The sequence below is a fragment of the Ceratotherium simum genome, chromosome 37 (genome assembly GCF_057802395.1).
Source record: "Ceratotherium simum simum isolate JZ-2026a chromosome 37, ASM5780239v1, whole genome shotgun sequence".
Taxonomy (NCBI): Eukaryota; Metazoa; Chordata; class Mammalia; order Perissodactyla; family Rhinocerotidae; genus Ceratotherium; species Ceratotherium simum.
The window spans coordinates 8,567,204-8,589,964 of NC_141936.1; the positions used below are offsets into that span (position 1 = coordinate 8,567,204).

Below are 22,761 nucleotides of genomic sequence, written 5' to 3' on the forward strand. Positions count from 1 at the left end.
GAGGGTTGGGAATGGGTTCCAAAGGCAATCCATTTAGGAGACACTGTGGCATGGAGCACGGCTGGTTCTGTGCACACGCATCGTGCTCCTCAGGAGGATGTCGGGGCTGCACTTGCCCAGCTTGGGGGGGACAAACCCAGTCTGAGCATCTCTGGCAGGGGTTTGCAGAGCAGGGCCCTCTGCAGAGGCCGGCTGCTCTCCCGCCTCTCCTCGCTCTGCTCCCCGCGCAGAGAGGAGCCCCGGCCTGGAGGGAGGCCCAGCCTGAGCCCCTGCGAGAGCTCCTGACCCTCCCTATCCCCTCCCCGTGCAGGGTGGATCTTTGGTGAGCGTCTGCACGACCAGGAGAGAGGCTGGTTCCCCAGCAACATGACTGAGGAGATCTTGAATCCCAAGATCCGGTCGCAGAACCTCAAGGAATGTTTCCGTGTCCACAAGATGGACGACCCTCAGCGCAGCCAGAATAAGGACCGCAGGAAGCTGGGCAGCCGAAATCGGCAATGACCCCTGGCCCCCAGCCTGGCGGAGGGATGTGGGCAGCTGGGAGCAGGGCCTGGCAGGCGAACCCCGACAGATGGTGGAGGGACCCTGGGGGTAGGCCAGCGCCTCCCCAGGCACAGGGGGTGACCGGGGTGCCCCGTGCGGGAGCTGTCCCCAGCCCTCATCCCTGCCACGTGGTGCGTGCTCGTGTGTCTTGCCCTCACTCACTAACTGGAGGACGGGTGCCCACGTGTCTCCTCTGCTGCATTTGTAAACAGGAAAGTGTATTTTAAACAGTATTACCCCACCGCTCCCTCTTGTCTCTTAGAAGGGGTGGCGGGGGTTGGCATGCTTCAGGGGCCTTCCCAGGCCCTGGAAGAGGCCCCAGACCCAGGGCGTCCTTGGCCGAGGGCAGGTGCGAAGGTGATGACTGTCATTACCCCCTGCACGTGTCCTTTCTACCCCGGAAGCCATCAGAATCCACCAGGCGTGCAGGTGGACCGCTCCTGCCTGATGAGCTTGATGGGCAGACTTTGGTCCCAATTCAAAAGACTGAGGGACCAGCCGCCTCTGCTCACCGCCTCCCAAACCTCGCCAGCCTCTGGCTGCACGGCCAGGCCCTGCCTCGTGGAGGGCCTACCAGAGCTTGGCCGAGGGCCCACGTGCCCCTGGCTCCCTGATGGGCTGCGTGTAACTTGTGTCTCTGGCCTCTTTAGGAGCCCAGCTGTTGTGAGGAATGAGTTGGTCGCTGCATCCTGTATCAGTCATGGTTCCAAGAAAAGCAAATATCATTTTTGGCTGCATTAAAAGAAGCATCATGTACAAAATAGATGAGGTGAAATTCTACTCTTTATTTCCCTGGTGCACACAGGAATCAGGTGTTTGGTTCTGGGCAGGGAGAGAGGAGCCCCCTTCAAGGCCAGCGGAGGACGCAGCAGCTAGGGTTGGGGCCTCAGGGTGGAAGTGGATTTGGGCCTCCACTAACGGAAGGACTTCAGAAATAGAAGAAGCTGTTTGAGGGAGTTGAGGACACCCTTCTGCAGCAGTAGAAGTGAGAAGGCAGGTTTGAAAGACCACAGTGGGACTGCGGTGGTGGCACCAGGGATCTGATCACCAGGCACAGGGCTGGGGCTCTCTACCTGGCCAGTCACTGATTACCCAGAGGCTGCAGCTCCTCCCCAAGCCCAGCTGGCCCTCAGAGCCACCCCACCCCCACCCCCTTCAGTCCTGGAATATGGAGAACCCTGAATCTGACCCCACCCAGGCCTGCCTGTCCGGGACCACGCTCTTTCTGCCAGGACACACTGGAAGCCCAGGATTTAGATCAGGTGGGACTTCGTAGCATCTTCTCTCAGGCCACTGCACGGCGCTTGGCGTTCTTCCGCCCTCAGACCCTTTGAGAACTGGATGAAGTCCTGGAAGATGCATTCACATGCAACACACTGGGTTCAGCTGGGGAGGGACCCCCTGGTCCCAGGGAGGGGCCGGTGCTCTGGGGGCCTCTGTGCTGTGCACCCCAGGGGGCAGTACCTGCCCCTGAGTGCCCCAGGAGTGGGGGAAGGGGAGATGTGCCGTTTCTGAGCCCCATGCTGCTCTGGGGGTGGGGGTGGGGGGACAAAGGGTGGGAGGTGGCCGTTGGTCCTGGCTGTGGTCCAGCTCTTCTTTTTGAAGCTGGGAAACAGCATCCTGACTGGGATCATCTGCTGTAAAGAGGGCTTTTTTGGCTGCTGGAGGTTATGAGAATTGAAATCGTTTAAACAGTTTCATGAGCACTGGTCAGTTTTATAACAAACAGTCCTTTACAAGCAGAAACTTTTAAGCCCTGATATGTTTTAGGGAGTGTGTGTGGGTACCACGTGTGTTCATCTGGAGTGTCCAGGAAGAGGAAACTGGTCTTAGCCCAAACAGGTGTAGCCAGGAGCTCAGGGACACCAAGGAGGCCAAGATAGCTGCTAGAGACAACGGTGAAACAGAGGAGGAGGAGGAACCGCCCCCCACACACACTAGCACCCACGCGTGGGGACCTCCCAGCCGTCCATCACGGGGGTGTTGCAGACACTCCCTTAGGCGGAGTTCTGGTTTCTTCCTTGCTGTGCCCACAGCCGGTCAGCCACTATTTTAAATCTCTCAATTATAAAAGGTAGGCTTCCTGGGAAGTGTGGGAGACAGTGGGCAGGACCAGGACGAGGACGGAGTGCCAGGGCCGAGGTGGAGGAAGAGGGCGCGCTGGGCGGTTCCCCATCCCTCCCTCAGCACGTCCCCCTCCCACCAATGCGGAGTTGAAGCCAGGAGAGATGAGCTTGAAAAGGCTTTTTGTTTTCTTTCTCTAAACACGCGACACTCCTGTCACCTGCAGCCCAACCCCAGCCAGACCTGGGAGCCCGCCTGGGACTGCGCGTCGATAGTGGGGTGGGGGAGAGGGGACAGGGCCACAGCGCCCAGGCTTCACCCCTCGCTCGTCCTGCTCCTGGGGCTCTGGGGGAGAGGGGTCCCCGGGTGTCCTGGGGGTGCGGGGCTAGGGCTCCGAGCCCACAGATGGGGCCCCGGCTGCCGAAGTCAGAAGACACACCCCCGCCCCGCCCCCGCAAAATAACCCTGCCTCGGGTTGGGAGCCCCGAGGGCCGCCCGCCCCGCACAGCCCTAGCCCAGTCCTCCCGCCCCCACTCCCCAGCCAGGCCCTGCCCACACCTCCGGCCGCCCCCCCCCACCACGCCGCGCGCACGCGCACCGCGCACGCCCTCGCGGCTCCGGTGGGGGCCCGGGCGCACGCGCACACAGGTGCACGTGTCGCGCGCTGTCGCCTCCTGCTCGCCCACTCCCACGCCGACACACTGGAGACACGAGGCGCACAGGGGTGAGCCGAGTGGCGTCGGGCGGGGGCGCAGCCCCTTTATTCGCTTCAGGAGGCGGAAAACTTTCTCAGCGCGACGACCACGAGCGCCAGCACCACGCAGGTGGCTAGCAGGGCGGCGATGACGATGGCTGCGATGGCGCCAGGCCCCAGCGAGCCTGCGGAGGACGGAGGGCCGTCAGCCCATGGCCCCGGCTCCCCTTCCCTTCCCCCTTCCCCGCCCGCCCGGCCCCCGCCCCTACCGCCGCCCTGGTCCAGGCGCTCCCCCGCCGTGCTGTCCTCGGGGCCCGGCGCGTCCGTGGGGGCCGGGGGCCCGGTGGCCGCGGGCTCGCGGGCGGGGCTGGTGCTCTCCAGGGGGCCTTCTCCCGACGGCAGCTCGACGGGCTCATTCCACAGGGTGGGCGCGGGCTCCTGCGGGCCCTCGGCTGCAAGTTCAAGGACAGGCGCTGGGGCCCCGCGGCAGGGCGACAGAGACGTCGCCCCGGCGGTTACCAGCTGGGAGGTGGCGCTGTGTGCGAGGCTCTGGGGCTCAGCGCTACCCCAGCCCTCCCATTTCACAGCCGAGGTCGAGAGGCCACATGTGTCCCCAGAGCCCCGACTGGGGCCAGGCTGCTCCAGCCCAAGTGAGGACAGATTGATTGGGGTGGGGGCGGGGAGTAAGGGACCAACAGGCTCTCTCAGAAAAAAGCTGTGAGAGGCAGGGGGACATGGGCCACACCCAGGACCTTGGGCAGGCACTTTGCCTCTCTCAGAGGACCCTGGGGTTCCCTATCTGAACTGGGGGGCTCTGTAGTCCTGGGTGAGGTGACACTCGTGAGGGTCCCCCTCCCCCCACAGGGCAGACACAGGTCAGCCTTCACCGTGGAGAAGAGGCCAGGAAGGTGAGACAGTGCCCCCTCCAGGAACCAGGGTCCTTGCCCACCCTGGGCCCCCTGAGGGGCCACTGCCACAGGAGGTGGGACCTCCTGGGGAGAGGAGAGGCCCACCCCACACCACAAGGGCAGTGGCCTTAACCTAAGCAAAGCCATGCAGCCCACAGGACACGGGGTCCAGCACCCACACATGCCTCTGTGTCTGCGGCTGAAAGCCCAAAGGGCCTCCATATCCTAAGAAACTGATGCCAGCACATTGCTGCCTCTAGACAGAGCAGGGCCAGAGGGGTGGGCGAGGGTGTCTGCCATCACTGTAAGGGAAGCCCCAGGAAAGGGTGGGTGGGGACCCCCCACCCACACACACAGAAACAAGCTGGGGTGCAATCAGCACATCAATCCCTGGGCAGCCTTTTCAGCAGGAGCCTCTCTCTGCTCATGAGTTGGGGTTTGCAGGGTTTGGGGTACCCAAGGGCCCCAGAGAAGAAGACAGGCAGAGAGGCCTGCATGATAACCCCTGCCCCGTACCCCACCTCAGCTCCAGCCAGCCCACACCAGGATCCTTTCTCAAGGATCCTGGCCTGAGGAGCCCCAGAGCACCACCCCAACCATGGGGTGCACCCATGGTTGCACCACTCCAGCCTGTCCATCCTTCCCAAACTGCCAGACAGGGGGCGCCAGACAGCCAGTAAAGTTTTCAAGACCAGGATGGCAGCCAGGCCTCCCCACCCCATCCCTGACAGTCAGCTTTAGTGGGGTCAGGCCTGCCCGTGCCCAATCTCAACTGTGATCCAGGAATGCTCAGCCCACAAGGAAGCAGTCCCTAGAATGGGTCTAGTGGGTGTCAGGACATGCCATCCTATTGACTGTGTAGCCCTGCTTCAGAGCTGAGAAAACCATGGCTTAGCTGGGCCTTGGCACTGAGTGCTGCCGGGAGTCTGAGGCCCCTGGACAACGCAGTACCCGGTGTGCTTCCCAGGAAAATCCCAGGAAAGTTGCCGTTTGGTTAACAAAGCCCTGGCCAGCCCACCTGCAGGTCCCTGGGGCACCTTTCACCCCTGAGGGCTCCACCCATGAGAGCTCCCCCTGGGCCCAGACAAGCCAGACCCACGGCCCGCTTCTAGGCTCCCAGCTCCCAGAGAGGGCAATGCTCTGGGAAGACACAAAGGTACCTCTGGGGCTTTCCTGCCAACAGTGCCCAGCGGGCCAAATCGTAGGCGACATCAGCCGAACCCAAATACAAGGTCGTCTTAAAATAACTGGGCTTCCAAAAATGTCAAAGGACGTGAAAGACAAAGGTTGAGGAATTATTCATCTCCAGATCAGAGACTAAGGAGATGCGACAACTAAATGCAACATGTGTTCTTGGAAGGGGGGGCTGGGGTCCACTGGTGAAATCTGAATAAGGCCGTAATTTAGATCCTAGAACTGTATCGGTGTTCATTTCCTGACGTGGATCACTGACTCTTGTTATGTAAGAGAATACCCTAGTTCTTGGGAGTGTTGAGGGCAAGGAGGCATGATGGCTGCACTTCGTCTCAAAGGGCTCAGCATTCAGATAGGCAGGTGGGCAGACAGGCAGGAAGACAGGGAGAAGAGCGAATATGCTGGTAATTGGTGCGTCTCAGTAAGTGGTCTACTGGAGTTCACTGGATTATTCTTGCAGTTCTTCTGTAGATGTAAAGTCCTTTCACAGTAAAATTGTACAAGGTCCCTGGCTCGCCAGGCCCTGCCCCTGCAATCTCCGCTGGGTCAGCTCTGAGACTCGGCTTGCGGGCAGGGAGCACCACACATTCCCCAAACCTTGCCTAGGCTGGCGCCCCTTTTCAGGAAACACCCTGGCGAGGAGGCCTCCCAGAGGCGGAAGGCCCCTGCACCCAGTCGGGGGGAAGCTTCTCCTCTCTAACAGGGCCCAAGGCTGAACTGCAGTGCTGGTGTCTGAGGGTCCCCCTTACCCCCCCCAACTGTGAAGACCACCCCATGAGCAGTGGGGAGGTGACCCTGTCAGGCCTCCCTTGTCACTGCCTGGGAGGGCAGGGGTCTGCAGCCTTGCTGCCACCGTAGAAGGCTCCAGGCCCGAGGTGTGCTTGCCTCAGGCTCCCGGGGGCTGGGCAGAGAAGAGGCCTCAGTGTGCCCACTGCTTGGCAGGCCCTGAGGTCTAGGGCTCGCAGACTCCGTCACTCCAGACAAATGGACAAACCACTGGCCCCCACTTGCTCACCACACAGCCAGGACTGAGCCACAGGCAGGCACCCCCCTGTCCCACCACTGCTAGCCAAAGCTCACCTCCAACTGCCAGGCACCCGGTCAATAGGCTGCCATGGGGCTACTGGGTACCAGGTGCAGCTGACCTGGGTGGCGTCCGAAGAATCAGCCCTGAGCTCAGGAGGAGGAGGAACAGGCCCCACCGCCCAGGGAGGGCAGGGGCTCACTCCCCAGAGCTAGCCAGGCCGGGGTGAGCAGGCCCCCTCTGCCCTTTGCCGGAGCTTGGGAGCATCTCTGGAGGAGAGCAGGCCCTCTGAGCAGGCACTCAGGAGGCACAACCAGGCCCTGTCCCTGTCTGCCCCAGTGTCCCAGCCTCCCTCTGCTTCTCTCCCAGAAGCCTGGACCCTCCCTGCCAGACACACCGACCCAGGCCGCCTAGTCCCTGCTGTGCGTACCCCCTTCCAGCCCAGGTCCTCCAAGACCCAGCTGGTCCCTAAACCTTCAAGGGGCTAAACCCATAAGGCTTGCAAATCAAGAGGGCGAGGTCCAAATCCTGGCTCCATCACGCCTCACCCTGGGACCTGGCAGACTTTCATCCCCCACCTTCACCTCCCGACCTGTGAAACATGTTGGACCATGCCTCTCTCAGCCCACACAAGGCGGTAACTGCTGTCATCACCATCCCCAGCGGCTGCCTCGGCCCTGATGGCCCCCCTCACGGGCCAGGCTGCTCCATGTGCTGTGCATCTGCTGCAGCTGGCTGTCACGGCAGATCCTTGAGAGCTGGTCCAGGACTCATCTGCACCCAAGCAGCCAGGGCCCTAGAGGCCAGCCAGCTCCCTGGAGACCCGGATGGGTGCCCCAGCAGCCCGCACGGGCCAGAACCATAGCCTGGACTCGGCCAGCAGCCCTCCAGCAAAGGAGGTGCAGCCAGCGGGGAGGGGCCAAAGCATTTTCTTATCCTCGTCTCCATGTCTCCGCATTTTCTCAGTTTGCCTTAAGGGGAAACAAAGATTAAAGACAATGACCCACTCGCTCCCCAAATCCATCCTGGGGAGCCATGAGCAGAAACGGATGGCAGGGAGTGTGCTGGCAGCAGGCCCCATCTGAGGGGGGTGGGGAGATGGGGCAAGAAATGCCACGCATGAGCAAAGGCGTGGAGGATGGACCCCACGGGCACAGGAGGCGAGCAGTGAGCTGGCTGCAGGGACACTAGGTGAGGACAGAGAAGGGGTAGGACCAAGGAGGACCTGTGATGACACCCCAACTCCAAGGACCAGAGTAAGCAGCGTCCTGCGACTCCGAGCTCTGACCGAGGAAACCAGGAGAAGTGGGGGGCCTAGTGACACCACCCCAGGCCAGGGCGCCACAGGCTCTCCCCCAGCCCCACCGCCCCAGCCGCCCTGCCTTTCGGTAAATAAGTTTGTTTAACGCTCACTCTGACCACAGGGCCCCGAGGCCAGGCGCCCGTGCTCACAGACGGCCTTTGTGCGGGCCATGAAGGGCCTTTTCATCCCCGCCCTGGCCTCCCGCCCGCTCAACCTGGCCTGCTCCCCCCGCCCCAGCGGCTGCGGCCACAGGAGACCAGCAGGGAGGGCAGCAGGCCGGGCCTGGACCTCAGCCACAGGCCACTCCTTCCCCGCCTGCCTGCTCCAGGGCCCCAGCCCACCGAGCAGGGATGGGGACTGCCAGGCTGTGGACACACCTGCTCAGAGCTCCTAGCCCAGGGCGGGTGGCCGAGAGCCTCCCTGAATGGTAGGAAGAACGACAGCCAGCCAGACCCCAAAGGCTCCGAGGTGGAGTTGGCCTGTCTGCTCTCGGTGGGACACGTGGAGGGGGTGAGGCCAGGTGAGGTCGCGCAACGCCAAACACGAGGCCATCCCTGAGCATTCCTGTGGCGGCAGACGAAGCCCACCCACCCAGGCTGTGTACGCACAGTCTGATCCAGGGCCTCTGGCCGGCGGCCTGGGCTGGGAGACCTGGCTGCTCAGGGAGAAGGAAACTGGACAGGAGCTGCCCGGACAGCCCCAGACCCTGGGCGGGCGGGCGCCAGCACCTTCCCCTCCACCCGCGTTGACCACCAGGAGGCAGAAGCGTCTCATTGGGGTGGGGTGGGACACTGGGGGGTCTGCAAGGATCACAGCCCCAATATCCCCACCACAGAAGATGCCACCCTACACTTGAGGGCACTTCCTCAATTCCTGGGGCACTGCACCAGCCCCCAGCTGGCCCAGCTGGCACCTCTCCCACCAGAAGGGAGGCTGGACGCTTTTCCAGCTTGCATGAGAAGGCGGTTCTGCCCTGAGACCACCCTGCACGCAGCAAAGGGGCTGGGAACGTGTAGCCACGTTCCTCTAACATTTACTGAGCCCTGCCGGCTGCCCAGCCCGTCCTGAAGGCTCCTGGGTCTGAACTTGGTAGGCCTACAGTCCCCCGAGAGGTCTTCACCTTCGTACAGATTGAGGAGAGGCAGAGAGAGGCTGAGAAACAGCCGGGAGGAGGCAGAGCCAGAAGCAAGCCCAGGCTGCAAGCTTCTCCTGGGGCATCTAGAGAGAGGCTGGCAGGCCCACGGGCTCCTCGCCGCCACCCATTTCCTCCCGGTGTGTGAGCCTGAGTGTGTGGCTGTCCCACCAGCTCACGTCCTCCTGCGGCTCTCCCCGGGGCCACGCTCACGCGCTGGTCTCCAGTTGCCTCCCCGACACACCCACAGACACTCCCCTGAAGCCCGTGATGCAGACAGGGTCTGCGGGGTCCCCCCACCCACACAGTTCTCCAGCCCAGGCCCCCCCACAGGGGCCTGAAACACTTCTCCTCTGACCCACCTCATGGCCAACAGAGGTTGCTTTCTTCCAGGAGAAAGACCACCCATGCCCCATCTGTGCCTTTTCTCTCTCAGGCTTCAAAGCCAGCCTGGGCCAGCCCCTCCCAGCGCAGAGCCACAGAGCTGCCCGGGACTGGGGCTGAGGTCCCGGGAGCCTCCCTCCCCGGGTCTGTGGGGACACTACTTCTTGCCGAACCCCAGAGCCAGCCATTTTGGCCTCAGCACAGAGCCCAAGTCCAGCATCCTCACGGGTTTACGGAGGGGTCGAGGGCCCAGTGCGCTCTCAGGAATTTTTCCCGAGATGGGAATAGTACCTGGGTCTTCACTCTTGAAGAACATTTCAGAAAACCAGCAGGGAACGGCTTGCAGGGTTTGAAAAGTAAATGGTAGGGCTCTGTGGTCTTCTGTCCAGGGGTCTGGGGCCTCTGGCCCCTCAGCCGCTTGCCCTGTGCCTGGTGCCCCTCTTGACTCTCAGATCTGGAAGCCTTCAGATTTCAGGTGCTGGAGTCATCCCCATGTCCCCTAGGCAGCTAATGTGTCTGGTTCTGCTCCCCAAGTCCCCCTCCTACTTCTAAGGCCGTGTCCTGTGGCTAACAACTCCCCGAAACATTCAGCACAGCTCCTGGCAGCCTGTCTCATGGGAGCCCTCCCCCGATCACCCCAAACGGCCGCCCCATCTCCCGCAAGGGGCTTCTATCCAGTGGGCACTGGAGAATCTGGCCCGAGGTGCTTCTTGGCCCCAGAAGGCTGGTGGCAGCAGAGCCGAGGGAGCACCCTTACCTGTGAGCACCGCAGGGGCCAGGACCCCAGAGAGGAGCAGCAGCGCCATGCGCAGGGCCAGACACAGTGCCATCCTGGCCCGGAGTGAGTGAGGCAGGCAAGCAGGCGGGATGCACCGAGGACTGAGCTGGTACACTTGAAGGCAGCGGCAAAGAGGTATCAAAGGGCTGGGAAGGGTTTTCATCAATGCAAACTCTGTCCTCCTGGGACACCGCGCCCGCCCCCCCAACACACACACACACACACACACACACACACACACACACACACACACACACACACACACACACACACACACACACACACTAAAGCTTACAGAACTGACTGCTTTCCTGAACTTGAGCAGCCCCACCCTCAGAGAAGGAAAAAGGAAATTGCTCCCTTTCCCTCTCTTTTCTCCTCTCCTCTCCTCTCTCTCTCTCTCTCTCTCTCACACACACACACACACACACACACACACACTCCTGGGCCACTGGAAGTGAGAGATTCTCAAACCTCCATGTGCAAAAGATTCACCCAGGGAACTTGGAAAATGCAGATGCCTCTGGCATGCTTTCAGTGGGTCATGGACGGGCCCAGGAATCTGCATTTTAGTGCCCACAGCCCAGACTCGGGAGACTCGGCCCTAGGCAGTCAGCACTGAGCGGCCGGCTCTGCTCACTTTTGGGCTCTCAATGCCCAGCTGGGAGTGGGTGCTCAACAGAGCTTGTTCAAGAAGCACTTTTAAAGCAGTTTCAATCCAAACCTTCTAGCAGCGCTAGTCTCTTTCCAGAAAAGCCCATGTCATGAAACGCCCCATGTCCCCTCTTGCTCTCTGTTCTCCCGGGTGCCTGAGACTTGAGATACCACCTGTGTGCTCATGACATGTGCTTCCAGCCCGGGGCCAGCCCAGAACATCAGCCCCACCGCCCACTGCCTCCCTACAGCTCCGTAGGTATCTAATGAGATCTCCAAGTTCATGTGACCAAAACAGACCTGGACTCCCCTGCCTCCCTAGTCCTACTCAGTTAATGGCATCCCAGCCCCCCACCTTCCAGATGTCCTAGCCACACAATTAAAAGTCGTCAAAGGTCTCTCTCTTTACTCCCCACGTCTAATTGCTCAGAAAGGAGTGCCAACACTCCCTACTTCCTACCTTTCATGGTTTCCCACTGCTCTTAGAACAAAAACCAACCTAAGGCTTGCCTTGGCCCTGCTCACCTCTCCCACCCTGGTCACTGTGCTCCAGTCCACTGGCCTTGACTAGGTTCCTCCAACACACCAAACTGGATCCTGCCTCTGCTCTGGGCCTTTGCACTTGCTGTCCCCTCTCATAGAAAGCAGTCCATCCGCTCATTATGTGGCTACCTCCTTATCACCATTCAGTTCTTAGCTCTCATCAGTCAGCCCCCATCCAGCCATCACTCCTAATTTCTTCTTAGCACTTATATTTATATGAAACTCCTGGGCCGGCCCCGTGGCTTAGTGGTTAAGTGCGCGTGCTCCGCTGCTGGCGGGCCGGGTTCGGATCCCGGGCGCACACCGACGCACTGCTTCTCCGGCCATGCTGAGGCCGTGTCCCACATACAGCAACTGGAAGGATGTGCAACTATGACATACAACTATCTACTGGGGCTTTGGGGGAAAAATAAATAAATAAATAAAAATTAAAAAAAAAAAAAAGAAACTCTTCTTTTTGTTGTTAATTTTCTGAGGAATGACATATACCCTGTGAAGTGCACAAATCTTATGTTTACAGTTTGATGAACTTTCATACATGTACACACCTGTGTAAACACAACCCAATCAATAGAGAACATTTCCAGCACACCAGCAGAACCCTCCTGCCCCTCCCCCGTCAGTTCCCTCAAAGTGCGATTCTGTCTTCCATCACCATAGATTCGTTTTGTCTACTTTTTTTTTTTTTTTGTGAGGAAGATCACCTCTGAGCTAACATCCATGCCAATCCTTCCCTTTTTTTGCTGAGGAAGCTTGGCGCTGGGCTAACATACGTGCCCATCTTCCTCTACTTTATGTGGGACACTGCCACAGCATGGCCTGACAAGTGGTGCATAGGTACGCACCTGGGATCCGAACCTGGGCCGCCAGCAGTGGAGCACGTGCACTTAACCACTGTGCCACGGGGCCAGCCCTACTTGTTTTTTCCAAGGAAGATTGGCCCTGTGCCAACATCTATTGCCAATCTTCCTCTTTTTCTTTTTTCACCCCAAAGCCCCAGTACCTAGTGGTGTATCATAGTTGTAGAGCTGTAGCTCTTCTATGTGGGATGCCGCCTCAGCATGGCTTGATGAGCAGTGAGTAGGTCCGTGCCCAGGATCCGAACCTGCAAACCCTGGGCCACTGAGGCAGAATGCGTGAACTTAACTGCTAAGCCACCGGGCGGGCCCTCCATTTTGTCTACTCTTGAACTTCAAATAAGTGGAATCATATGCTATGAACTCTGTGTGTCTGGCTTGTTCTGTTCAACATTCTCTCCGAGATTCATCCTCAGTGTTTCATGTAGCAGCAGCTCAATCATTTCTGTTGCTGAATAGTATGCAGTTGTATGAATATGCCACAACCTATCCATTCTTTTGTCCACTTTGTCCATTTATTTGTGTCCACTTGGGTTATTTCCAGGTCTGAACTTTTATGAATACAGCTCCTCGGAATACTCTTGTACATCTTTTGGCAGACATATACACTAATTTCTTGGTTATATATCTAAAGATGGAATTGCTTGGTCAGAAGGTAGGTATAGTGTTTAGATTCTGTAGATGCTGCCAAGCTGTTCTGCAAATTGTTCCAATTTATACTCTCATCAGCTGTATGCGAGTTCCGGATGCTCCACATCCTCACCAACACCTGGCATTGCCTGTCTTTTTATTTCTAGTCGTTCTGACAGGCCTGTAGTGGTCTCTCATTGTGGTTGCATTTCCATGACTAATAAAGCTGGCCACCTTTTCATATTTATGGACCACAGCAATATCCTCTTCTGTGAAGGGTCTGCTCAATTTTTTTTGCCTACACGTTTATTAGGGAGGAATATCGTTTTACATTTATTTTTAGGAGTTTTCTGTGTATCCCAGATAAACATCCTTTTTCAGAGAGATGTAATGGTGCCTTTGGATGAAGTGTTCATTGGTTGTCTGTGTGTCCCCACCCTGTCACAGCAGGGGCTGTGTTTTGTTCACAGTGCATTTCCAGAACCTAACGCCAGGCCCAGCACACAGTGGGAACTTAGTATTTGGATCCAGTCAGTTGGGATTTCCAGGGTAGATTTAACATTGAGTTTCTTCTCACTTGCTCAGCTCAGCAGTCTGTGCTGCTGGTGCGCTCTCAGTCTCCCACCCTCACCTTTCTGTGCCCTGCAATGTAACGTAGCAACATAATGTGGAGTCAGAGCCGCAAATTACCCTCCTGAGACTTTCTTGCCAGCTGACTTCCTGTCAGCACCTGCCAGTGGGAGGCACTGGTGGGAGACGGAAGGTGGGAGGGCAGCAGTGACTCTTTTCCAGATTTCTGACAGCGTCTCTGGTGGCAGCAGCAGCAGCAGCACTGGCTACAATAACATCAGTGACAAAGGGTCAGGTGGTGGTGGCTGCAGGGGCAGCCACAGAGGGCTGGAAGTGCAGGCTCCTGGGTCCTCGTCAGGCAGCTGAACTCCAACTCCAGGAGCCTTAGTGGACAGCGTTCTGGCCTCAGAGCTCCTGCTCCTCCAGTCCAGGCTGGCGTCGATTTCCGAGTCGCTGTTACTAATTTGTGAGTCCCCTTACCTTCCCTCTTCTGCTCGAGTTCTTTAGACATCCTTATGACAAATTCCTGTGTTCAATCTCGTCTGTCTGAAATACCTAGAGGGAATTCCGTTTCCTAGTCCCTGACCAATGCAGTGCTTGGCACCTGGGACGGTCCCGGGAAACAGACCCTCGGAGAGATGTTTCCAAGTTTGGTTTGCTACCCTGTCTGAGCTTGAATGCAGGGAAGACCCCACTGCCAGTGGAAAATGAGATCTGGTAACACATGGCAGGCCGTATGTTAAGACTTGTGGTTGTTTAGCATGAAGGGCCTACTGAAGACAAGGCTTAAAGGACCAAGTAGATGCTGTACTTGACATTTAAGTAGTGATGATGATCAAAGGAGAGTGAAGTGCACTGGCTGCTTTTTACTGCATTGGGTGCTCACAGAAAACAACAATTTCAAGGCTTTAAGTTCTAAGGTCAAGGCATGATCAGAGAACTAGAGCATTTCTTTGGTAGTCTTTTAAAAAATCTCTTATTTCTTGTACATACAGGGCACAAATTCAGGCCCCAAATTTGCACGGGTTGCAGAATTACAGCCGTTAATTTGAATTCACAGCCATGCCAGTTCTCTTAGGTGAAATGTAAGGCACTGATGGGAAAGGAGTGGGACCCTGAGGTTTGGAATGAGGATATCTGGGTAGACTCAAACAAATCTGAGAATCTTCCAATTACAGATCCTCAGGCCTCTCCTGAAGAAGCAGCAGGCTCTCCTCCCCTGTCTGAAGACAATAGCCTTTTCTTGTCTGAATAAGAAATAACCTCCTCTGTCAAGTTCGCTTGCAAGAGGATGCCTCCTCTCAAGACCCACCCTGACAACTCCTCATTGCCTCCACATCCATAACTAGAGTCAAGGAGAACAAGTACAAAGTCCAATCCAGGAGGAAATAATTACACAGTAAAACAACTGCTAATTTATGCTAGCAATAAATTAGTAACTAAATACTAAGTAAGATATTGCTAATTTATATTAATAGACACCTGGAGAATATGTGTGGGAATGAATTCTAAGGTGTTAGACTACAGGGATAGGATGTGAATGTGACATTAGATCAGGCCAAATATATCCATAGGGGTGTGATTAGTGGAGATTCTGAACTTAATGTTTTAGCTCAAGTATCCAGAAGTAGCTCCAACAGTCTGGTTGGTTGGCTAACACCTAGACTCAATAGCAGTCTAGATTCAATGAGATTGAGAAGCCTGCTGTGATGAAGAGGAGGGAAGCCAAAGACTCAGGAAGGAAGGACTGTTGGAGTGGATTTATCTTAAGTGACTCACACCTTCACCACCCCCACCAAGTCCTCAGTAGGCCCCAAAGTACACTCCCTTCACTGAGGCATTGACAGATGCACTGGTAGGAGAAGATGAGCATCTTTGGAAAGATATGTGGTGTGTGTTCTCTTTGGCCAGGGCTGATGATAGGATCACTGATTTCAATGGGGGCGGGGGGGGGGGGGGGGGACTCTGAAAGATGGCCCCAAGTATAAATAGTAAATCTTCCTCCAAATCTTCCCCAAAGGTATCAGCAGCCATAGACCAGGGCGGCTGTCTATGTCTTAAGGGATCAGTGGACACAGGCTCTGTGTTGACGCTCATCTCTGGATACCCACTGTGTTCACCAATCAAAGTGAGAGCTTATGGAAGTCGAGTGATAGATGGAGTTTTGGCCTGAATCCACCTCAGTGGATGAGAAGTAGGGAGGGAGAGGCTGCCAAGGGGCAGGAGTGGGAAGCTAGAGCCCATCCTGGGAGGGCAGAACCATGAGTAAGCCAAGACTCTAAGCACCTGACGCATGCTCCATTATTTCATCAGACTTCACATATAAAAGACAAATTCAAGGTAAAATTATTAAGAAATTCAAGACAGTGAATTCTATTTCAAATGATTAATAAACCACACTAAAGGTAGAAAAATGGCAATGCACCCTCCAACGAGACAAAAAAATCTAAATTATAAAGATTACTGCATGATTAACCTCGTACATATGTATTTTTGTAATGTTCGAGGTGTATCTTTAGAGTAAACAAATATTGAACTCTAGTTAGAAAGCTTGTTTTTCACAGTAGTATTGGTGATCAATTACAAAACCACCTTGCTGTATTCTAAGATTGAGCAAATAATGAAATATATTGAAGATAATGGGAGCCAGTTTCTCGTTGGAGAGAGGAATTGCAAATATGGAAAAGAGAAAGATTAGAAGGGATCCTTGGTATTTTATTGGAACTGGAGACATCAGTATGAACTCATAGCATGTAGAAGTAAATATATAGATATATGTGGTTATATAGATGTATGCATGTATCTGTACACACATACATACATAAACTGCCCATCTCTATCTGTGGAGACAACCCAATAGCAATGAGCACGATCAGTGCCCAGATTTTGGTTTCTGGACACGATTATTCCCCACTAAAAGGAACCATAGCTCCTTGGAGAAATGGCTAATTCCAAACCTGAGAAAGGAAAAGTAGATGATGAGCATAGAATACCTCAAGCCAAAGCAAGGAAGTGCTCAAAGAATGATGGGGATATGGCAGAAAGACACAGAATCCATTGCAGAGAGGCTCCAAATGGACAATTTGTGCACAAACAATAGTATCATATTATAACCTATATATAATGTGTGCACACGTGTGTGTGTGTAGAAAGCTCTTCCTTATGGTAGAATGCTAATAAATGTAAAAGGAAAGCTTGGCAAACATCTTACTAATTGGTCAAGCAAGAATCATCATCAATGGCTGCTCTAACTAGTGGATGAAAGTTTGGAGGAATTGGCTATTTACATAGTCTCAAAGTATCTCCCATAAAGAGAAAAATCATTACAGTGGAGAAACCTGGCAGATGCCACCTTAACCATATGATTAAAGTTCACATTGCCAGTAATGGTTCAAACCAACATGTGTCTCCTGATATGATGCATTGAGAACATAACATCACTTCTGTAGCTTTCCTGCCCAATTGCATAATCTCAATCATGAGAAAACACCAGGCAACTCCAAACTGAGGGCATTCTACAAAATACTAGTCCTGCACCCTTAAAAAAAGTCAAAATATGAAAGACAAAGACAGACGGAGGAACTGTCCCAGATTAGACCAGACTCAAGAAACGTGACAATACAAAGAGTGATCATGAGCGGCATCCTGCACCTTTTTGTTTTTCCTTAGAAAAGACATTAGCAGAATAATTGGTGAAATATGAATGAGACCTGGATATTAACATTACATTAATGGTATTGTATCATTTATTTCCTAATTTTAATAATTGTATTGTGGTTATGTAAGAAAATGTCCTTGTTTCAAGGAAATACACCCTGAAATGTTTAGGGATAAGGGACGTAATGTCTGCAGCTTAATCTCAAAGGGTTCATTAAAAAAAGTTACTGAGAGTCATTATTGAGTTATCAAGAAAAAGTAAAGCAGACATGGTAAAATGTTAGCAATTGGAGAAGCTGGGTGAAAGTTACCTGGGAGTTTTTTCTACTGTTTTTGCAAGTTTTCTTTAAGCCTGAAATTTATCAAAACAAAAAGTCCCCCTTCCTTAATAAAACAAATCACTATTTTTCAATGACTAATGAAATAGACCTAGGCGATGATCATCGACGAATGTTTAAAACTGCTACATGAAAGATCAAGAGAACTTTAACAAAGGATGAATCAACCTGACAGCAACAGAACGTACTGATGCGTTTTGACGGGAGTAAAGACAGGACAACCAGACAGTATTGCCTGCTGATGTGACTGATGTGATGGACAGGACCACACCAGCAATTACATATTCTTGGAGGGGGAGGGGAGAATCTGAATTTCATCAAGCCTCCAGATCTGCCTACTAATTTACAGAAAATGTGGGAGAGATGAACAAATTGAACACCATAAGGGTACTCCTTGTTGAATCCAGAGTATGGGATGTTCTGTGGACAAATGATCTAGTTTCTTCAACTTTTTTTTTGAGGGGGGATACTGGTAAGACTAAAAGAGACTTAAACATGTCAACCAAATACAACCCATGAACCTCAGTTTGGTTTTGATTCAGACTTTTGTAAAAATACACTTTTGAGACAATCTGAGAAAATCATATATGGACCTGGGTTTAGATATTAAGAAATTACTAATATTGTTAATGTGACAATGGCATGTAGTTTTTAAGATATTCTTATCTGTTACCATACACATTAAAATATTTACGAATTACATATCTAGGATTTGTTTTAAAATTGTCTGAAGGAAAAAATGTGGGATAAATGAAACAATATTGGCAAAATGTCCATTGTTGAAGCTGGGTTATATTAGGCAGGAGTTTGTACACTAGTTGATATGACTGAATGTTTGTGTCCCTCAAGATTCATATGTTGAAGCCCCAACCCCCAATGTGATGGTATTTGGAGGTGAGGCTTTGGGAGGTGATTAGGGTTAGATTAGGCCATGAGGGTGGGGCCCTTATAATGGGATAAAAAGATGATTTTTTAAAAGATGAGAGAGAGACATGAGATCGCTCTCTCTCTCTGCCATATGAGGACATAGCAAGATGGCTGTCTGCAAACCAGGAAGAGAGCCCTCCAGACACCAAAATGCTGGCACCTGGATAATGGGACTGCCCAGCCTGAACTAAGGCACTAGTCTTCTATGTATGTTTGAATTTTTTCATTAAAAACCAAAGTTGGAAAAAAGCTAACTAAAGACGAAAGCTGCAATAACCTCAGGACTGTTAAGGACTCAGACCCCTCAGGAATGAAGGTTCAGGTCACCCACCAGCTGAGGGGCTGGTGGAAGGCAAAAGGAACGTGGAATGGGTAGTAAACAAGTAAGTTGTACAAAACTCACCCACAGCCCTCACGACCAACTACAGAAACAAGAACTGTAGCAGCTATGTATATTTTATTCCTTTTATATATACACGTATATTTGTAGATATGAGCCAATTTTTCCATGTTCGTGTAGATATATAAAATAAAACTTAATCTTTAGGGTATGAAATACCCAGGTGACATTGTGAGTGAACTAAGAGACATTAGTGTCACCTAGAAATGGCTGTAATGACGGAAAGGACCAGTGCAGCTGGTGGTGGTGGTTTCCCTAGTTACTAGTCTCAATAACCTCACCTTGTCCCGTTTTGCTTCTTTTTTTTCCATTTCTTTTGATTGAACACCTAGGGTGGTTTCTGTTTCATGATGGGACCCTGACCTGCTTAAGGCTTAATTTCATGTTACCAAAGCAAGTCAGAAAATCCAGGTGAGTGTCTCTGTCCCCTACACGAGGCTCACCGTGCTAGCATTTCGACTGGGGTCTGCTTCAGTAAAACTGCAACGGGTGCCTGTCCTGCACTGTTGAAGACCCACACTGAAACACAAGAGCTAACTCTGCAAACACCACGTGTCAGCAGCGTGCTGCAAGGGGGGGCAAACGTACACACAGACCACACTCGCACACTCGTACTCGGGAGGCGAGAGCTGAAGGGAACCTCACAAGTCAGCCAGGCTGGAGGTTCCCCACTCAGGCTGTCCGTTTAGAATCATTTGGGGTACTCAAAAATAATTCCCAATGCTGGACCCACCCCAAATTAGAAACTCTGGGATATGGAGCTCAGGACTGATTTTTGTTTCAAGTTTCTCAGATGATCTGGGCCAACCCCTTCATCTGATAGGCAAGGAAACAGAGGCCCAGAGACAGGACAGGAAGGACTGGTTAATGACGAGGCTGGTGGTAATATCTCGTCTCCTGGAACCCATGCCACGTTGCCTCCCTGAGGGCTGCTTCTTTGCACTAATTTTAAGATGTCTAAGAGGGAGATTACCCCTATTTAATATGCTCTACTGTGCCTATACCTGAGGCACAAACTCCCTTCTCCTTTGCAAAATGGCCTACAAAGAGAATTTATCAAGCATTTATGTGCTGGGCACTGTACTGTGACATTTTAAGTTATTGATCACAACTACCTCATAGTTCCCATTTCACAGATGGGAAAACAAATACTTGCCCACAGTAAGTGGTAGGATCAACATTCAAATCTTACAGCTTGACTCCAGGACCCCCATTCACAAAACCACTCACAAGTACACTCCACAGGGTACCTTTGGAAAAAAACCACCAAAGACCTAGATTCTGGGTAGATTTGGGAGATGCTAGACCCAGCAAGGCTGGGACCTTGGAAACTGCTCCAGGTCCTCAGCTCTGCACGAGAATGGAAACTAGAGCCTGTTCTGAGTCCTCTCATGGGAAAAGACTGAGGTCCTTGGTTTACAGGCCAGACTGGGGTAGCCGCTGGAATTCCTTTCCCATGGTCAATGTGCACCAACTCAACTCTCCCAAACTTCTCCCATCTCAAGACAGAAGACTGAAGAGAATGATTGTGCAGACTGCTAACTACCAATGCAATATCCATTCTCCTCATTTCTTAGAAACAGAATCCCAGTGGTATTTGGGGTGCCAAAGCACTCACCCCAAACCCCCAAATTTCCCACCTTTCTTGCAACTAACTGTAGTTAGGTATCTACATTCTGGCTGATAACACTTAGGAGTTGGGTAGGGCTTCCAAAAAACCTCCTTAAAGGTGGCTGACTGAGCAGGGAGGTGTGCTCTTTTGCCTTACCCCACTCCTTCCTCTTGCCTCGCATATGGGCATGATGGTTGGTGCTCTAGCGGTCACCTTGGACCATGAGTGACCTTGAGATTGGAAGCCACAATCGGGATGGTGAAACAGAAAAAACCTGGGTCCCTGAGCCATCACACCAGCCTTGGACTGATGACTTCTGGATTTCACTTGAGAAATAAACTATCTTGTTTAAGTCACTGTTACTTTGTGTCTTCTGTCATATGCAACCAAATCTAATACTGACCCACTATTTCCAGGACCATTTCTCATGCTAAAGGAGGAATTAGCAATTTGCTGTCAAGGGAAATTAATCTACTCCTCCTACATTTGGTGGGACAAGTAAACTATCTTTAAGAAATGATGTCTCTGCTTCTTAAAACCAGCTGGACTGAGTGAGTGTTGAAGCTATCGTGAGCTCCATCTCCATGATGTCATCACTCTGCCAGCTACGAAGGGGGGCAGGGCAGCAACAAGGGAAAGACCCCACTTCTCTCCTCTTGCTTCCCAGCATCTATGTGCAGTTTCTCTTATATGATGAACCATAGCTCTGGTTGTTTCTTTAGTTGCAAAACATTCCCACTAATTCCTAGAGGAAAACTCTCCTCTCAAAGGCTCCAGGTTCCCAGTCCAGAACTGGCACAACCAAAAGCTGTATAGGTCTGTCATGCTCAGGGCATCTGACAACATCTGTAAAATGACCACCACACATCTGGTTGCTTCCGGGTTCCCAGGCTCCCCACGGTCCCGGCAAGCACTGCAGCTTCCGCATCAGGAATCGCCTGCACAGCCGAAGGCATCCTCCAGAGCGAGGCTTTTTGTTGTTGTTGTTCCAAGAAACCCATCACTATGAGGCCACCTTCCATTTGGAATGTGCTCTTGGTTGTACCTCCCTCTATTCTAGTGCACGCCTGCTGCTCTTCTGATGCAGTACTACTTCCCATGCTGGAAGCACAGGAGAGAGAGAAGTTCATTTCACAACAGCACTTCTATTTAATCAAAGTCATACACAGACTTGTGTGTGTGTGTGTGTGTGTGTGTGAGGAAGATTGTCCCTGAACTAACATCTGTGCCAATCTTGCTCTATTTTTTGTATGTGGAACGCCACCACAGCACGGCTTGATGAGCGGTGTGCAGGTCCGCGCCCAGGATCCAAACCCGCAAACTCTGGGCCACCATAGCTGAGTGCATGAACTTAAGCACCATGCCACCGGGCCGACCCAGAGACTTCTAATTTTTACTAATAATGTAGAAAGGGGCATTTTGTATACAATAAATTTCAATTTCTTCACCTGATCAATTTAAAAATAATGTATATAATATGCACACATGTTCTCTCTATATATATACTATATATATATTTGTAAAATGGTTGCCCTAAAAGAAATATTTAAAATAAAGCCAGAAAGTGTCATTATCCTGAAATTAAAAAGAAAAATAATCCCTCTACTTAGAGCCAATGAAAAGAGAGTTAAAGTTCCTTGATTTATATGTATCAACTCATTTTATGCAGACATTTCCTGAAAACGGCCACAACAGAATCTCCCATCCCACAAGCTCCTCTACAATGCGAACTTACCACTCCTTCCATCAAAGGGGATGGGGATGTTCCCAACCCCTTGAATCTGAGTGGGCTTGTGACTACTTTGACAGAATACAGCATCAAACGAGTGACACTAAGTGACTTCTGAGTTTAGATCAGAAGGGTGATGCAGCCCCTGCCCCGTTCTCTGGGGGAAGCCCACTGCCGCATAAGTCCATCTACCGTGAAGCAGCCATGCTGGAGAGGACATACGCAGTTCCTTCAGCCATCAGCCCAGCTGAGTTCCTACCGGACAGCCAGCATCAACTGCTAGTCACACGAGTAAGCCCTCTTGGCAGGCCAGCCTCATCTAGCCTTCCTAAGATCGCAGCCCCAGCTGCCAGCTGACCACAACTATAGGACACACCATGGAAGAACGCGCCCAGCTGAGCTCTTCCCAAAGTCCTGATTCAGAAAATTACCAAGAAAATGAAGGGGTTGTTGTAAGCCAGTTTGGGGGTAAATTTTTATGCAGCAACAGTAACCAGAACACCAACTACCTTGGGGAAAGTCTTCATAATCAGAGTACCTTGACCGTGTATGTTTTCAAAATCTCTGAATTAAAATAACTGGAAGCAAACAGTGTACAAAACAAACACTTTAAAACTCAGGAAGAGTTCAAATAATTTGGAAACAAGTTTACAGAAAGGGGTAAGAACCTGGTGGCTGGAAGTGAACGAGTAAGCAAATGAGAATTTGAAAAAGAGAGCAGAACTGATTGAGAAACAACCATTCCTAGGGAAGAGTAGCTTCTTTCCCCAAGTGGGAAATTCCTCAGGTAGGAGCAAGGCTCCCAGTTAAACAAATGGAA

The 22,761-nt window shown here is 52.6% G+C and overlaps 2 protein-coding genes across 2 annotated transcripts in view; one reads left to right on the top strand and one right to left on the bottom strand.

Moving 5' to 3' along the window:
* NGEF (neuronal guanine nucleotide exchange factor) overlaps positions 1-1,306 on the top strand; it is a 40,704-nt gene extending 39,398 nt beyond the window's left edge. Inside the window, exon 13 of the mRNA XM_087424671.1 lies at positions 311-1,306. Coding sequence (XP_087280797.1) covers positions 311-501 — 191 coding nt within the window. The 3' untranslated portion in view covers positions 502-1,306. The remainder of the gene's footprint in view (positions 1-310) is intronic.
* A 1,963-nt stretch (positions 1,307-3,269) lies between these two features.
* Positions 3,270-10,141, bottom strand: SNORC (secondary ossification center associated regulator of chondrocyte maturation). The gene is made up of 3 exons (XM_004427690.3): positions 10,004-10,141; positions 3,571-3,753; positions 3,270-3,486 (listed from the first exon to the last, which is right to left on the bottom strand). The coding sequence occupies exons 1-3, from the start codon at positions 10,074-10,076 to the stop codon at positions 3,377-3,379; spliced, it is 366 nt and encodes a 121-aa protein (XP_004427747.3). The 5' UTR covers positions 10,077-10,141; the 3' UTR covers positions 3,270-3,376.
* Between the last annotated feature and the right edge of the window lie 12,620 nt (positions 10,142-22,761).

Bases quoted from the DNA above. Each gene is read 5' to 3' on its own strand.
- SNORC (XM_004427690.3), bottom strand. From the start codon at position 10,076: ATGGCACTGTGTCTGGCCCTGCGCATGGCGCTGCTGCTCCTCTCTGGG. The intron at 3,754-10,003 runs GTAAGGGTGCTC...TTGAACTTGCAG, and splicing joins GGCCCCTGCGGTGCTCACAG to CCGAGGGCCCGCAGGAGCCC. The intron at 3,487-3,570 runs GTAGGGGCGGGG...CGTCCTCCGCAG, and splicing joins GCGCCTGGACCAGGGCGGCG to GCTCGCTGGGGCCTGGCGCC.